Genomic DNA, 16,716 nt, shown 5'->3' on the forward strand with positions numbered 1-16,716 from the left:
GCATTGGACAGAATAAACAGCTGATTTTCTTCTGCGTTACTTTTGTCCGAAACTCTAAACGCAGTATCTGTCACAACAGCTGAGTTGATTGCAATGTTTTTCATCGAGAGATAGCCACGGAATTCGAAGCTCGCAATTAAGTTTACGATATGAGGAGAATATGATTGAAGAAGTAGGAAAAATCTCTTTATGTAACCTCCTTCAATTCGTGTTGCTCTAATATTATGAATTTAATCGTGAATTTAAATCTGCTAATTATTTCTCTTAATTTATCTTTTGCTGAAATATATTCCCCTAATAATTTTAACGATTTTTTGAGAATGCATTGCACGTATGCATTGCACGTATGCATATCGTATATGAACGATGAACTATGTGTATTACAGGCAATGTATATTTATTGGCAAATTAACTTGAGATTCTTTTCGCGGATTCCTATTTCTGGTAAATGTCAATTTTGATGTTGATTGAAAATTCAAAACAATAAAATGAACAAAACAAGTCGAATCAATGAATAAAATATTAGAATAATTTTTCATTATTATTAAATGCATTTTTCTGCATTTATTGATTTATAATATAGGTATATCCGAGAAAAAATTAATTATCGTATAAAATACATTACAAATGTTCTTTTTTAATTTTAAGAAACATCTTTCGAATTGAAACAAATATAATATTATATATATATATATATATATATATATATATATATATATATATTAATTTAATAGTTTTGTTGTTTTGTAATGAATTTCATATGTACTAAAGTGTGATAAAAAAATTAAATTTGTATTAACTATAAACTTATACGTATATTTTTTCAATATATTTGAAAAGATATAATACGTATCACTTAAGCGTAAAACAAATAAAATAGTTAATACAAGTGAATATTTGAATAGGTATATTTCCGCTATGTTATTTTAAAATAAGTGTACACATATACATATCGCGAAAATAAAATTAGGAAACCGTTAGCACATCTTACTATATATTTTCTCTGACGAGATAAAACAAATTTACGTACACATAATATAAGTTGCGATAAGTACAGGTTTAATTATGGAAATATTCTCTTTCGCGCGGTGATTGCAAAAAGAAAAACAGTTATACACGTAGCATTTTGCAGTAAACACCGCACACAGTTTATATCTCACGTTACGCCTCCGTAATATTGATCTGGACGCCAGTGGACATGCGTTTAGCGCGTTTAACTTCATTGTGACAGGTGCCCTGTCCGGGGTATCCTGTTCGAAGTGTCTCGTCGGCAGGAACACTATGTTGATCGTGACAAATAATATGTGACATCGCTTCGCAACGCGTAGCCCAAAATCATGAAAATCATGTATCATGTGCGTGTTGGTTGATGGAACAACGAAGCACCGAGAGAGAGCTTCGACTAGAATTTGGAACATGTGCCTTCGTTACGAGTGAGTACGAGAAAAATGATAATGATTATTCATAAAATGAATACAAGAATATTGAAGAATCATATAAACACAACACCATGTTAGAGATGTAAAATAAATAATTGACGTTAATTTTTTTTGATGAATGCAATACTCGAGATTGTTGATTTATGTCTGCACTTGATTGACTGTTGCTCAATAATTTAATGAGAGATTTATTGGCATGGTAATAGATTAAAACCAGCAGCATCCCACGCAAATTATTACGGATCATTGTTATTAAATAGCTATTTTTATGTAAGAAAGATAATTAATACTAGACTAGTATCTTAATATATTTTAGAGTCGTTCAACTCTTCGGTGCACGCTGTCTTTTAACGTGAAAAATAAAATTCTAATGCAACAAAAGTATCAATCAACGCTCGATAATATATTCAAAAGTTACTTCTCTTCGTATTTCTTATTACATTTTTATATTTTATATATAATACAATTCATAGTAATTTTGTACATTTCAGAATCGAAATACTTAGATCGATAAGAATATTTTGTAGATTTATATCATTTATATTTTATATCATTTAATATTATAATATTAATAAAATAGAAAATGTGTAACACACATGTAATATATAGAATAGAGATATTTTAGTCATATAATAATTTGTTAGTTTCTTCGAAACAAATATAATGCATTATATAATGATATTAAATTCTATTTTTTAGCGCAGAACAGATAATATCGCGTATTATCAGCTTTATACATGTACAAGCAATATATTTTTACTTATCGCACATATTACAGTTTTATCTTAACTACTCCGCTATCATTTATTCCGCTGGGGATCTGCTGGGATCTTTTATCATTTATTATATAGAATGATAAACATTTTATTAGTAGCATACATTTTTTGTTTCGCATCAATCATTATTGTAGTAATATAACATTGTTTTTGCACATTCATAGAGATAGAATAACAGATAAATGTAATCAATAACTTTTATGTACACGTCAGCGTTAAACTTTCACGTGTGACTTTTAAGTCTGACGCTTAAATTGACTCTATATTGCAAAAACTTATTACTTTGTACATATATTGTATAACTTTATAAATATTGTATAGACTTTAAACTACTTTCAAAGATAAATAATTGTTTGTGCAACAATTAATTATAGAATTATAGCAATTATAGAAATTATTATATATACTATTATATATTATATATAATTATTATATATTATATATATTATATATTATATATTATATATTATATATTATATATTATATATTATATATTATATATTATATATTATATATCATATATAATTATTATATATTATATTAACGCGATTCGCACAATCATCATTTCTTCATTTTTATCTTAAAAACCAGGCAATTCTAATCTTATGACTGAAATGACAACAGATATTTAATTCATGGAATATCGATGATTTATTTCAATGCTATATCTCGTCAATTAGAAATGAAATTAATATACTTTGCAGATCGATGACGATAGAATGTCTTTACCCTCGATACGGTCAATGCCAAGGCTATCTAACTTTCAGAAACTTCAGATCCGATATCTTACGTATACCCACCTGTAGAACAGTTAGTCGATTCGGGATGGATGTATTATTAAGAAACACTTAAGCACATGTTATGAGCATTTGAAAAGTGAAGGTTAAAGATGCTCCCCTCTTTATTATCCTTTCGACATTGTTATGTAACAGCTATGGACAAAATATATGTGTGTATATAATTAATTCCGAATATATATATATATATATATATTCAATATGAAGGAATATATCAACTTTAAAAGGGTAGCTACGATGTGCGTAATAATTTATAATAATTTGATATTATCGAACTGTGCAACGATGACCTTATTTTTTAATCGATAAAAATATTTCACTGTTCATATATATATGAATATTTTATTCATATATATATGAATAAAATATTTTACTGTTCTTATAAATATATAAAATCAACATTTATCAGTTCTTAATATGCAGAAGGACAAAATGCGAATGTGACTACGTAGATATATCTCTCCATAAAGATAAAATTGATAAAATTGTTGAATTGGAAAGATCGATCATCGTCATTCATGTAGTATGTGCTCTCTCATCAAATGACATCGGCTTGACTTTGACAAGTGACGCATACAGCTGATTAATATTATATACATCTTTACAGCAAAGTAACCCGTTAGTCTGAAAAAAACATGACTGCCATAGGCGACGTGCAAGCTTTGCAGACTCTCACAGTTTACACTAGTGATGTAAATAGCGTCGATTTCGCTGGTGATTGCGTGCTGATAACAGGATCCGGGTAAATATCGGTTATTGATGCACGCACAAATATCGATTTTCAGTGCAGGATTGTAATTACGTTTGTAATTATACATCTCTTTAATACACAGGGACAAACGTGTTCGAGTTTGGGAATGGCAGCCCGGTACTGGATATGTGGAAGCTTACTTTTCACCCCTGATGGGACACAAGTACGGCGTGACCTCGGTCAAGGTCAGCCCTCAATCCACCATGTTAGCCACTTCCAGCATAGACGGTACTACGCTGCTTTGGAACCTGCGTGTAGGTTTAAAAATATGAAAAATATAAATAAAAACGCACAATCTGTAAAAGTAATTAATAATTATTGAGCTTCTTTTATGATTTTATAAAAGTTACACAGTCGAGTAAACTTTTTATACATATATATAGAAGTTGCCGCTATATTAGCGCATTAAAAAAAAATGTAAGGTCATTTAATATAAAAAGTCTAGAACTGTAAATTATGTTTTTGCAATCACTATTTTTTATTAATATAAATCTATTTTGTCTTAAAGACGGGAGCAAAGATACATACTATGGTGCAGATAGGCGGCGAGGCAGTAAGAGTTTGCAGATTTTCGCCGGATTCAACGTTACTTGCGACCGCTGGAGATAACGGACAAGTCTGTATCTGGGATCTGGTTCATCGCAATTTAATCAGGCAAGACCTTTTATAAAAATTGTTTCTAAAATTATGTCAGTTCTCTTTTAATAATTGTTATATAAAAAATTGTATATTCCGATTAAATATCATACATGGTTATTATTATGGTTTTTAGGTGCTTTCAAAAACACGAGGGTGCTGTACAGAGTGTGTCTTTTTCGCCAGATTCCAGCTGGCTGATCACCTCATGCACATTGGGCGTCCTAAAGCTGTTTTCCACTGCCGAGCTGATTGACACTTGTACGCCTAGCGATGAGGATGTCGCTGAACTCGTTTCAATTGACGATGCTCACGACATGGGAGTAGTTTGTTGCGACTTCTCCACTTTTCAAGAAGTCACATGTACGCAAACATGCCACATATCCTATTTAAATGAATCTAAAAGAATGAATTATTTAAAATTTGTTGTACTAAATAATAATAAATGATATAATGATTATCACATAGGTAACGAACCGTATACTAAGCTTTATCAGCTGGTCTCGTGCGGCAATGATCACGATGTGAAATTGTGGGAAATCACAGTGAGCCAGAATAAATGTGAGGCCCAACCCTCTACTGCCATTGTACAGCTTTGCAGAGTGATGAAAAAGCACAGCAGTGCCTTAACTTGCGTTCGTTTCAGCAGCAACGGATTATACATTGCTAGCTGTGGCCTCGATAAAACGGCAGTAATTTGGGAGACGGTAAGATACTTGCCTTTTAGAGAAAAAGTCGAAATTTGACACAATTAATCTTTTACTAATTTACTTTAATTTTTCATAGAGCTCAGGAAAGATAATGACGATACTTTCTGGTCATAACAGATATATCGCTTGCTGCGCTTTCTCGCGCGATGGAAGCTTATTAGCTACAGGTATATCTTTTTTGCATTTCCAGGAAGATTTATGATTCCATTTAAAATAATTAACCTTTAATATAATTGCAGGCTCTAATGATAAATCAGTAATCGTCTCGGACTTGACAGGAAATTTAACTGTCGATTCGGAACTCTCAAAAAATATTGGAACGAAATGGTTTCTAAATGATCCTGAAAAGGTAAGTTAATCATAAGTAATAATTTACAAATGACGAAAATTAATACAATTCTTTATTTTAGAACACTATGTATGAACAGGATGTGATGAAAAACGTCGAAACATATGCTAACGAAGTGCGACTGATTCAAAGACTGGAAGAGCATAATGGAGCAGTGAACAGCGTTGCCTTCTACGGAAATAATCTTCTAGCCTCAGCATCCGGGTGAGTTTTCCGAAATTGTAAAAGTAGCATAATGATATATATTTCCACTTTTTAGCGATAAATTAGTACGTATGTGGAGTGTGGAAACTGAGGAAGAAGATGGAGAGGAAAAAATTAAAATACAAGAGAAGCCTTTCAGTCCACTCGATGCTCATACTTATAGCGTCAATTACGTGGAATTTAGTCCATGTGGTTCCATGCTCGCCTCTTGTTCTCTCGATGGAACGACTGTAGTTTGGAATACAGAAGTAACTGTAGTTTTATAGTGATTATAATATTATGGGCTATTTCTAGTTCCTTATTTATAATAACTTTTCTTGACAGAATGGAAACCAAGCAAAATCCTCCTTTGTCAATTCCGGGACAGGTATTCGTGTATGCCGATGGTCACCGGATGGTACAAAAATTGCGACTGCTGGTGATGACGAGAAGACAACATTATGGGACGTAGAGAGTATGGACCGGTTACAGTATGTAGAGATAATAATAGAAAGCAAATATATCAGATAAATAAATACAGAATATCACTAATATCAGAATATTACTAATTTTACTAATTTGTAACTTTACTTTACTAACTAATTTTACTAATTTTACTAATATTACTAATTTGTAAAAAATAAATTTTAGATAGATAGATTGAAAATAAGATAGATTGAAAATGTGAGGAAAAAATATTTTAAAATATCTTTATTTTAAAAACACTCTAACATTGTAGTAAGAATTTTTTTAGTAACAAAAATTCATTTAAATGTATTTTATTTCTTGTGCGATAATTTTATTTATATAAAAAATTTAGTGCAATTTTTGTAATAATTTGATAAATTACATTGCTATTTGTAACTGTAGATAATTAACAGTAATCGTTAGGGAATATTATAGTGTTTTCGAAGGTCACGCCGATGCGATAACGGCCATCGCGTTTACGCATGATTCTCGTTATTTGGTGACTGCGTGCAACGAAGGTACTTGGCGTCTTTTCGATACTCTGGATGAAAAAAACGGTTCCGAAGCATTGATGGTTTGCGATGCAAGTCATGATCTGGGTGTTCAAGGATGCGATTTCAGCCCTACTCCAGGTTCCGCTATATGCAGTACGTGCACAAAAAATATTTTAATTATTATCTTGCTATACTATACGCTTCTATTAAAATCGTCCTATTAAAATCGTATTAATATGTTGATGCATGTCGATCAATAGTAATGTCGATTAATATAATTTTTTTTCATAATTTAACAGAGATTAAATAATGCAAAAATCAGTGATAAATATTAATTATTTGCAGCAAGAGACACAGATTCGAACATCGATGAGCAAATATATTTACTAGCAACATGTGGTAACGATTCGTTAGTTAAATTATGGCACATAATCATCTCGAATGAGTCATTATCCGATCCAGACAGTATTGGCTCGAGCAATATCGGAATACGTTACAAGGAAAAAAAATCCTTAACTGGGCATGGTGGAAATGTAATGTGTGTTCGTTTTTCGCCTATTCACGGAGAAGTTCTAGGTAGTGTCGCAACGGACAGAACAGCTCGTATATGGAGTGTAGTGAGTAATTAAGATAATTTAATAGATTTTAATAAAAAATACGAGCATATAATTTACAAGAATTAATGCCCTTTTAGTTTTCGGGAAGCTGTCTATACGTCTTAGAGGATCATGACAGTCTCGTCACATCTTGCGCATTCTCCGAAGACACGTCATTCTTCGCTACAGGTCAAAGATTTTTATTATAATTCTAATTATTAATGTACATATCAATGCTCAAGTTAGGAACTTCTTCATTTTTAATTTTTGCTTTATTTTCAACTTACCTAAAAATTTATTCGGATATACACACATTTTTTATAGAAGACTCATAATTAAAATTCTATACAAATATTTTATTGTAATAAGATATATTTTTCCTATAGGCGCTCTGGATAAAACTGTTTTAGTTTGGAAGGTGCCTCAGCAATTAGTGTCGCAAAGTAATTTAATGGATAGTTTGAGGAATAAAAAGAAGAGGGTCAGTAATATTTTAAAATATAAGAAATGTGCATGATATTCAATTTGACGAAATAATATTTTAAATAATATTTTGTTATTCAGGTCGCGGATTGGAAAGTGCATGATACTTTGAAATGGTTAAATGATATTGAATTATCTAGACTTTCTAAGAAAGTGCTTCCTCTGGGATTAACTGGACGACATTTATTGTCTGTGTCGGAAAATGAGCTGATATCTCGGTTGCAAATCGAAGATGATGAAGAGGTACATACAATATTATAATGATCTTATTCAACTAATTTAACATTGAATTAATTATATTTAAATTATATTTGTAGGCGGTTGAAACACTAAAAAAGCAATTATATTGGTTGAAGCGTGAAGATTGCAATATTATTGAGAATATAGATGAGTCTGAGATTCCTCATGAATTCTTATGTCCTATAACTCACGAGATAATGAAAGAACCTGTGCAATGTTCAGGTAAAAACACTACAAGTCATTTTTTTTAGAAAAAAATATTTAAAAAATATATTAAAATAAAAATATTTTAGAATGTTATTTACGTGTTGCATGTATATTTATTTTAATAAACCTAATTAACCATTAATTTCTAGATGGATTTACTTACGAGAGGGCAGCTATAAACGAATGGTTTTTGTGCGGAAAATATACCAGTCCAATGACGAATGAACCATTGCACGACACCTCTTTTACTCCAAACTTCGCTCTCAGAAATGCTATACTTACTTTACTCCATGGCGAAGGACCACAATAGCAATCGCACTTATAAAAGAAAAAAAAGAAAGGGAGAATATTATACACGCGCACATGTCGGTAATTTATTATACACGATAAGCAATTTTATTCTAAGGTAAATTATATATTCGGCGGTTTTAATGTAATAACACTCATTCTCCTTACAAAAATTGAAAAGAATTTAAACATTGATTGGCATCTACGGACTAATTTATATAAAAGTATGGAAGACTTTGTGGTGATTCCATATAATAAAAATTATCACTATAGGATTCCTAAGGAATAAAATTATAATTCTTATTATATCTAATTCTTAAAATAATAATTTTACTCTGAAGATCCTGTATTCGCGAAGTGAATCTTCTAATATTTAATTCGTGATATTTTGAAATTGTAAAATTATCGGAGATAGAGATAGAAACACATTTTGTATACTAATAAATAACGAATATTGTTATAACTTTGTCTAGAGGCGGTATATATTTAAAAATCGCTATTGAATGACTTCGATCTTCGATATCGTGAAACAGCGTCTACAAATGAATATTGTCGAAAAATTTCCAAATATTCAATGACATACGAGCGCGTGTACCATATATGTAATGATCCAGATACCTGATGCAAAGCAACAAGTACAAGTTTACGAAAATTTATGGACAATCTTCGAGATTATGAATAGCGGAAAAGCGCTGGTCTAAATATTGGATATTACATAAGCAAACATATACACGTATATATAGATAAACATATCGCGAGAATGCATGAATTTTATATATTAGTTCTAGGCATAAAATAGAGCAAATCTTGCAATTTAATCGTGCACATTTTGAATGTGACATGTGTTACACTGTGAGATGTTTTACACTGCTCTGTTTGATTCATCTCCTATATATTTCAGATTTTTTATAACTTGAATAATTCGCGCTTTTTTGAAGATTCGATTCTGTATCACAGGACAGAGTTTACAATTTTGTATAAGAAATATTTGGTAATATTAAATATTAAGTAGAGTTAATTTCGATTTCTAAGATTACAGTGACAGGGTTAACTTTGCACTAAAAAGAGTTAACATTATTTAGAACATCACTAGCAAAGAAAACAATTTCTTCAGATTCTTTAGATAATTTTTTTAGATGCTAAATAAAATCCTAAAATTATTTCAACTATAGTGCAAAGTTGCAAATCTCTACATTACAATATTTTAAGACTTAAATAAACAAAAAACGGCTGAAAACTAAGTTTTCAATTTAATAATTAATAAAAATTTTAAACGTTTTGAAAACGCGTTTTAAATAACTAATAATATAGAAATATTTGTGCCTAATATAATTAACGATGAGGAATACGTAATTAACGATATATGAGAATATACTTCTTGAAATATCAATTTTTAAAAAATCTACGGCATTACATATTCCATTTTATTCAACATATTTTTTTTGTGAAATATACTTTATATATTAAAGAATTTATATAGAAATATGTTAATAATGTATACGGCTTGTGTGTGAATAGTATGTTAGTTTTGTTCAAATATTAATTATTATATATATATATATATATATATATATATATATATATATATACATAAACCATTAATATTTTATTTATTCGTTTTATTTTTTAAAAATATTTAACAAAGAAAATGCTCTTTTTTCACTTATCAATTATTATCGACAATTATCAACATAAAGTTGTTAATTATTAATTAGTTATTAATTGTAAATGTTATAGATTTTATTATACGCTTCTCTAAGTAAGCAATATAAATAACATATATTATAATTATTTTATGATCACACGGTATTAATTCTTATATTAGTCTTAAACATTATAAACAAAAAAATATAAATTGTAACAGATGCGATAAGTGTACATTTATACGTTCAGACATGAGTATAAACTGTGAATTAATTTTTTATCGAGAGATTTTACTATCATAGTTTTTCTTTAAAATCGTCAATTGTTTCTAATTTGCATATATGCACAGATTTGTATGTGATTTCTAGAAATTTTTCAATCACCCATTAAGAACACGGTTTTATAATTATATGTCTTCAAATTATCACTCGAATTTAAAGTCTGTATTCTGTGATATAATTGAGAAATCGTTTGAAACTTGCGGTGTATTGAAATGATGATGATTTTGATGTAAAAACACGATCGAGCATAACGTACGTACGTTTAAAAATGCATTATCTATCAAAGAAAGTCTGACGCAATCGAGCTTGAGCGTGTTAAGCGATTTTGCAGTTATAAGCATGATTTTTCTGTATAGCTATATACAAATAATAAAATCAATAATAATAATAATAGAAAATGAATTCCTCTGACAAAAATATAGTTTGCGAAAATCAACGCAAACTACATTAATCATATCTATTCCTTTTAATAAAATAAAAAAAAAATATCCAATTTGTATGAAATATTTATATGTGTGCATTTGTTTATATACATATTATTAATAGATATATACGTCATTTATATGCTGTATAATCGAAAGTTATGAAAAAAAATGATTCTAGTTATCTGTATTATATTAAATATGTTTTTGAAACATGAAGAAATTTATAATATTATTTTTGTTGATTGCTTTAAATTATATAAATTCATAGATTAAATAACAAGTGTATTCATATTCATTAATATGTATGTATATATACATATGTGTATATATATTATTGAATATAAATACTATATGGAGATATTTTTTTAAATCAAATTTTCTATATGAAATAAAGCACATAAATAGCGCGAGTAAAATATGTTTTATAATATTTTAATAATATAAAATTATTTTTATATTATTTAACATTGATATATTTTTATTATGTAACAGTTTTTAAATTTCTATGCAGTTAATATGGAAAAATGTAATGATAGTCTACAAACTTCTTTAAAAATAATTATATAAGTATATGAAAACTTAGGGCAACTTCGATTAAACTCTAATTAATTTAATCGTTAATTAATTTATAGAATGACCCCCCCCATATCACACAAAATTTCTAACAGTACAATTATTATATGTGACATTTTAAAATGTTGCTGTTAGTCATTTTACAAGTTAATAAATGATTAAATAAATCAGAGTTTAGTCGGAAGTGACTTTGAAAACTGCTTCAAAAAATCGCGTCAAATCGCAGCAAATATTTCGATATAAAATCGACAGATAACAATGTCGATTATTGGTCGCAACTTGGCGTATTCTATCTACTGTAATTGTGTGATTCGTGTCACTCGTGATTATGGCGATCACCAGATGAAAGAGAGCAGTGTACAGAGGAATTGCGTTTACAGTGGACGGCGATTTTAACGAGGTAAGAAATATGTAAAGTCGTCTCTTCGCCAATCTTTTTCTCGTGATTTCACGACGATTTCGAATTGTCGACGCTTTAATTGTTACGAGCTGTCTGATCCATAAATCACACACATGGCTGTCCTTTTCCTCCAGCCATACCTGAGTACAATAATAGATTTGGCTGGAACCTGCAGCCTGATTAAATAAATAGTATTGTGTCTCTCTGTATATTGCTCTCTTTAACTAGCTTCAGTGGTATCGCATCAAATAAATTTCTTGTTATAATTCTTGATGTAACTGACTGTTTCTTCATTGTAGTTTCATTACTTGCATCACATAATTTCTTAAATCCCTATCTATAACATTTGAACATTTTTATATGCAATAATATACACAAAATATATTTTATTGTTAAGTTCGTGTAAGCACATACAATAATTAATATCATATGTCGTCGCAAAAAGTATCTTCAACTATATCTAACTTTAACAAAGTGACTTTTAGATTCCTTCAAAAATGATCTTGTATTTCATTTTTGCATTTTTGTTAGTGCAAATTTAATTGTATATAGAAATTGTTTTTTTTTCCTTTCTACAGTTTTTATTGCCACTTGAAAATTATGCCTATTTTCTAAAATATGAGATTTCAATATGGTGTTTTCTTTCTACAGCAAGAACAGATATGGAGAGTCAACAGTTTTGTTTACGATGGCACAATTTTCAAAATACATTACTGAGCTCTCTTCCAAAATTGCTCGATGGTGGTCATCTAACAGATGTTACACTGAGCGCTGGTGGTAGACACATTCATGCTCACAGAATCATACTCTCGGCTTGTAGTTATTATTTTAAAGAACTGTTTAAGGTATTTACTTAAAATATCTTATCTAGTTGTATGACTGCATATATTAGTTCATTAATAACATCTATATCAGCACAAAATTTTTAAATATATTCAATAAATGTTACTCTTAATGTACTATATCTTTTATATTACTCTTCTGCTTTCTTTTATATTACAAGATTTAATATAATACAAATTTAGTATTGTTAATTTAATTATTTGAATAAAATAAACACAATTATTTCTATAATTATCTTATTTTTTCTGTTATTATATAGAGTCAATATATTGCTTACATTGTCAATCGAATCATTTGGTTTAAATTGATATTATTTGCATATAGAACTTTAAAAATAAACTTTTAGGACTTAAACTCTTTGCAACATCCGGTCATTGTGTTGCCAGGCATGGAATATTCAAACTTATGTGCTCTAGTCAAATTTATGTATAATGGCGAAGTGAATATTTATCAAGAACAATTGCCTGCACTTTTAGCTATGGCTGATACATTACATATTTGTGGATTAGCTGATATGGCTGGGGTAAGTGTTCTTTATTATTATTCAATATATAAAAAAGAGAACTATTATATATATTTGAAATATTAAGAATATTGTATATCTAAAAAGAATTATGCACATCTATATTGTACTTATATTTCCATAATTTTCTACCTGTTTTTCTCTTCTAGCATTATATATAATGATAGCACTTCTAGCATTATATATAATGATTTATGAAAATTTATATGAAAAATATTGATATATTTACTAATTATAGATTACATATTAATTTTAAGTTTTTAGTATTTATTTTACAATATATATATATATTTATAATATAATAATCTATATTTGAGAAACACATTAATCATAGAAATATGAGACTTTGAGAATTTTTATTGTTATTATCATTGAGTTCAAATTTAGATCAAATACATAAAAAAAAATACATAATATATTGATAGATAAATATGTGTGCATAATAATTATATCACATTATAATGTATCACATTATAATCCAGAAATAAAAATTGTGATATTAATGGCGTGCTATTATTATTAGTACTTAAGGTAATTAGCATGAATAATGTTCAATCTTTTTGATATGCTTGCTCTATCGAATAAAAATTTCAGATTGCTTATAACAAAGCATGTACTTCAAGCGCCGTTATAATATACGATTTTTCCTAACAATTCTTATTCTATTACAAATATACATACTAAATGTTTTATTCCTTTTGTGTTCAGATATATATATACACACACACACATTTATAAATTTGCATAAAATAATTATACAATATAGCTAGTATATAATATGTAACTAAATAAATTTTGAATAATATTTTTTATTATTAAATTGCATCATTTTAAGTTGCAATGCATTTTTTCCTTATTAATAATATAATATTCACCTATTTATGCATTATAATATTTGATTGATAGTATCTTTAAATATCTATTAAATATCTCTATTAGAGAAATAAGATAAGAGATAAATAATATTGCTTTTTGCGAAATTACCCTATAATTTTTTTAAACTTTCTAATATTGCACATTTAGATTATATGATATAGATGATATATATCTGATATTCATTTGATAACAATAAATCTTATAAGTATTATATCTGTTATAAAGAATATATATCTTATCTATGTCTTATCAATCAACCTCGATGTATTACAACTTACATATCATTGTAAATGCATATCCTTATAACATGCATGCTTGATGCTATATATCTTCTAAAGTATAAAGTTGTCATGTGTATACTGTTGCAAATATTTTTTTAGAAAGATCCCAAATGAAATTTTTTAAATTAATTTCATACTTATTTAATAGAACGAAGAACAAATTATATACGCGTTTGCTTTTGTTCCTTTCTTAATCCTTTTATATTATCCTATGATCGTGTTGTTTTGTTCAGGTCACTTAAATACATTCACTGTCGTTCCTCAAGAAGTACCTCACGAAGGATATTATAGTGCTACACATATTATGTTCATACATGCATCGAGAAGGAACGATAATGAATAAAAACGATATCCACGAGATCAAGATCGTTGTGTGTGTTGCAACTAAATGCAAGTGGATGCATCCCATGGAACCTTACCCCATAGAATGACTTTACAGGTATACCTAAAATATAGCTTCTTCCATGGATCTCTAAATTACTAAAATGTTTAGCAAAATTATAGAACGGTGATTTTTATACAATACATTCTGTTTTTTGCAGAATAATAATACTTAACATTTTAGTCAAGTGTGATGATAACAAACAGTTTAGCATTAATTTGTCAAGTCCAAAGATCTTCAGACAAAGTAATTCAAACAAAATAATTTTCTAAAATATAAATCAGCAATTGTGCACTTTTATGTGTTAAACAATCATATATATATATATATATATATATATATATATATATATATATATATATAGCATATAGCATATTATTTAGTATAATTTATTATATTTTTTTACAGAAGAGCAGACATGTTCAGAAAATTTTGTTTAACAAATTTATACAGTCTGAGATAATGAATAAATAAATAAATAAATCATATGAACAATAAAAAATTATCATGCTAAATATCCTTAAGTAACATTTTTTAAATATTTAAATTAAAATTAATTATTGAATACTTTAAAAGAAGATACATTTCTTGTTTGTATGTCATTAATATCTACATATGTATTTTATTTAGAAGTTAAATTATGTTTATACCATGTGAATATTGAAAAATAAACACAATTTATATTCTTGTTTAAATATTGTTTAAATTTGTAATAATATTATACATATATCTTTTAATTATTAAAAATATCAAATTCAAATGTTTTTAATATAAAGCATATATATATGACGCCGCTGTAATATACTTTTTAGATCACTTTTTGTTTTTAACAAAGAAATATAATTGTTTAATATAATTTACATGTCTCTATTTCAGAAGAATTCAAGACATGATAATGGTTTATATGCACAGCCCCAGGAAAAACTATCAAATGAAGAAATAATAACGACAGAATCAAAAGATAACACAACGGTTATTGAATCAGAATCGGTATCTGCATCTCTACATGAGGTAATAGATAATTTAGATGACGAAGAGCCTAGCAACGATCAAGAAAGCATACCATATTGTGTAAAGACGAAGCCTTATTATTCCATAAACGCAAAATTAAATCAAAGGGAGAAAACGTCTGTTCCTATTAATGCATCTGTTAATAAGTATCTCGACAAAGGATATTCGGAAAATATAACGGATGAGACCGTATCAATCACAGAGGATCAAATTGCACCACTAGAAGATGTAAAACCGCCATCGGCCGCGTGGGACGCAAATTTCAAGTTACTCGCAGCATCCGCATCCGGCAAAACTTCTCAGACCTATAACAAATCTAGTGTTACATGTTTTATTTGTGGTAAACAGTTGAGCAATCAGTATAACCTGCGCGTACATATGGAGACACATAGCAATAGTTCATATAGCTGCACATCGTGCTCGCACGTATCACGATCACGAGATGCGTTAAGGAAACATGTGTCATATAGACATCCGGTAGCTTCTTCGCAGAAACGTCCACGATATACATCAAAACCACCATTACTATGATGATGAAATCATTGTTGTTATTATGTATATATGTTACATATATAGACATTTTGACCTTTTGCGCTAGAATATCTTTCTATCAAAAATTTTTGGTGCAATTACGAAAGGAGAGAAAGTTTGAAAGAGATAAAAATATTTTATTAAATATATTAAAAATACACCCGTTTTGAAAAATTTGTTCTAGACATATTGCACTAGAGAATAATTTAGTGAGAGTTTTCATGGTACCTTACATTTGTTAAGAACAGCACTGGACTGATTAATGATAAGAAAAGCTATAACATCTTATTTCATTAAATGTACAAACAACAAAGTAAAGTGTGATCATGTTCCTGAAGACCTTTAGTGTTCGAATTGTTATCGCTTTCTTGTTATTGTTACACTGTTTTAATAAAGACAAATTAGATAAATTGCGTGACTTTTAGTGCAAATATACAATATATCTAGAAATTGATAGATGAAACATCAGGAGGCTTTAAATAGTTCTATGGAATGTAAATTACTTTTAATAAAATCAATAAAAAGAGAT

At 28.4% G+C, this 16,716-nt stretch overlaps 2 protein-coding genes across 7 annotated transcripts; both read left to right on the forward strand.

Moving 5' to 3' along the window:
- Positions 1-97: 97 nt before the first annotated feature.
- On the forward strand, positions 98-8,671 carry LOC105247814 (WD repeat, SAM and U-box domain-containing protein 1). 5 transcript variants are annotated; one of them, XM_020030143.2, is made up of 19 exons: positions 98-172; positions 1,133-1,433; positions 3,620-3,754; positions 3,846-4,017; positions 4,272-4,417; positions 4,536-4,762; positions 4,868-5,106; positions 5,186-5,276; positions 5,349-5,458; positions 5,520-5,662; positions 5,718-5,910; positions 5,987-6,132; positions 6,533-6,756; positions 6,949-7,220; positions 7,298-7,388; positions 7,586-7,680; positions 7,764-7,925; positions 8,000-8,144; positions 8,279-8,671. In XM_020030143.2, exons 3-19 carry the CDS (start codon positions 3,648-3,650, stop codon positions 8,437-8,439), a joined length of 2,724 nt encoding a protein of 907 aa, XP_019885702.2. In that variant the 5' UTR covers positions 98-172; positions 1,133-1,433; positions 3,620-3,647; the 3' UTR covers positions 8,440-8,671. The 5 variants fall into 5 exon arrangements, with proteins under 5 accessions (XP_019885702.2, XP_019885703.2, XP_025267162.1 ...); XM_020030145.2 differs by lacking the exons at positions 98-172; positions 1,133-1,433 and adding exons at positions 3,209-3,251; positions 3,436-3,535; XM_020030144.2 differs by lacking the exon at positions 1,133-1,433 and having other exon boundaries at positions 155-172.
- A 2,952-nt stretch (positions 8,672-11,623) lies between these two features.
- LOC105247809 (protein bric-a-brac 2) lies at positions 11,624-16,692 on the forward strand. 2 transcript variants are annotated; one of them, XM_011252192.3, is made up of 4 exons: positions 11,624-11,740; positions 12,392-12,585; positions 12,930-13,106; positions 15,525-16,692. In XM_011252192.3, exons 2-4 carry the CDS (start codon positions 12,403-12,405, stop codon positions 16,185-16,187), a joined length of 1,023 nt encoding a protein of 340 aa, XP_011250494.1. In that variant the 5' UTR covers positions 11,624-11,740; positions 12,392-12,402; the 3' UTR covers positions 16,188-16,692. The 2 variants fall into 2 exon arrangements, with proteins under 2 accessions (XP_011250494.1, XP_011250493.1); XM_011252191.3 differs by having other exon boundaries at positions 11,625-11,740; positions 15,522-16,691.
- The last annotated feature ends 24 nt before the right edge of the window (positions 16,693-16,716 follow it).

This window comes from Camponotus floridanus, unplaced genomic scaffold (assembly GCF_003227725.1).
Source record: "Camponotus floridanus strain SB8 unplaced genomic scaffold, Cflo_v7.5 scaffold4, whole genome shotgun sequence".
Taxonomy (NCBI): domain Eukaryota; kingdom Metazoa; phylum Arthropoda; class Insecta; order Hymenoptera; family Formicidae; genus Camponotus; species Camponotus floridanus.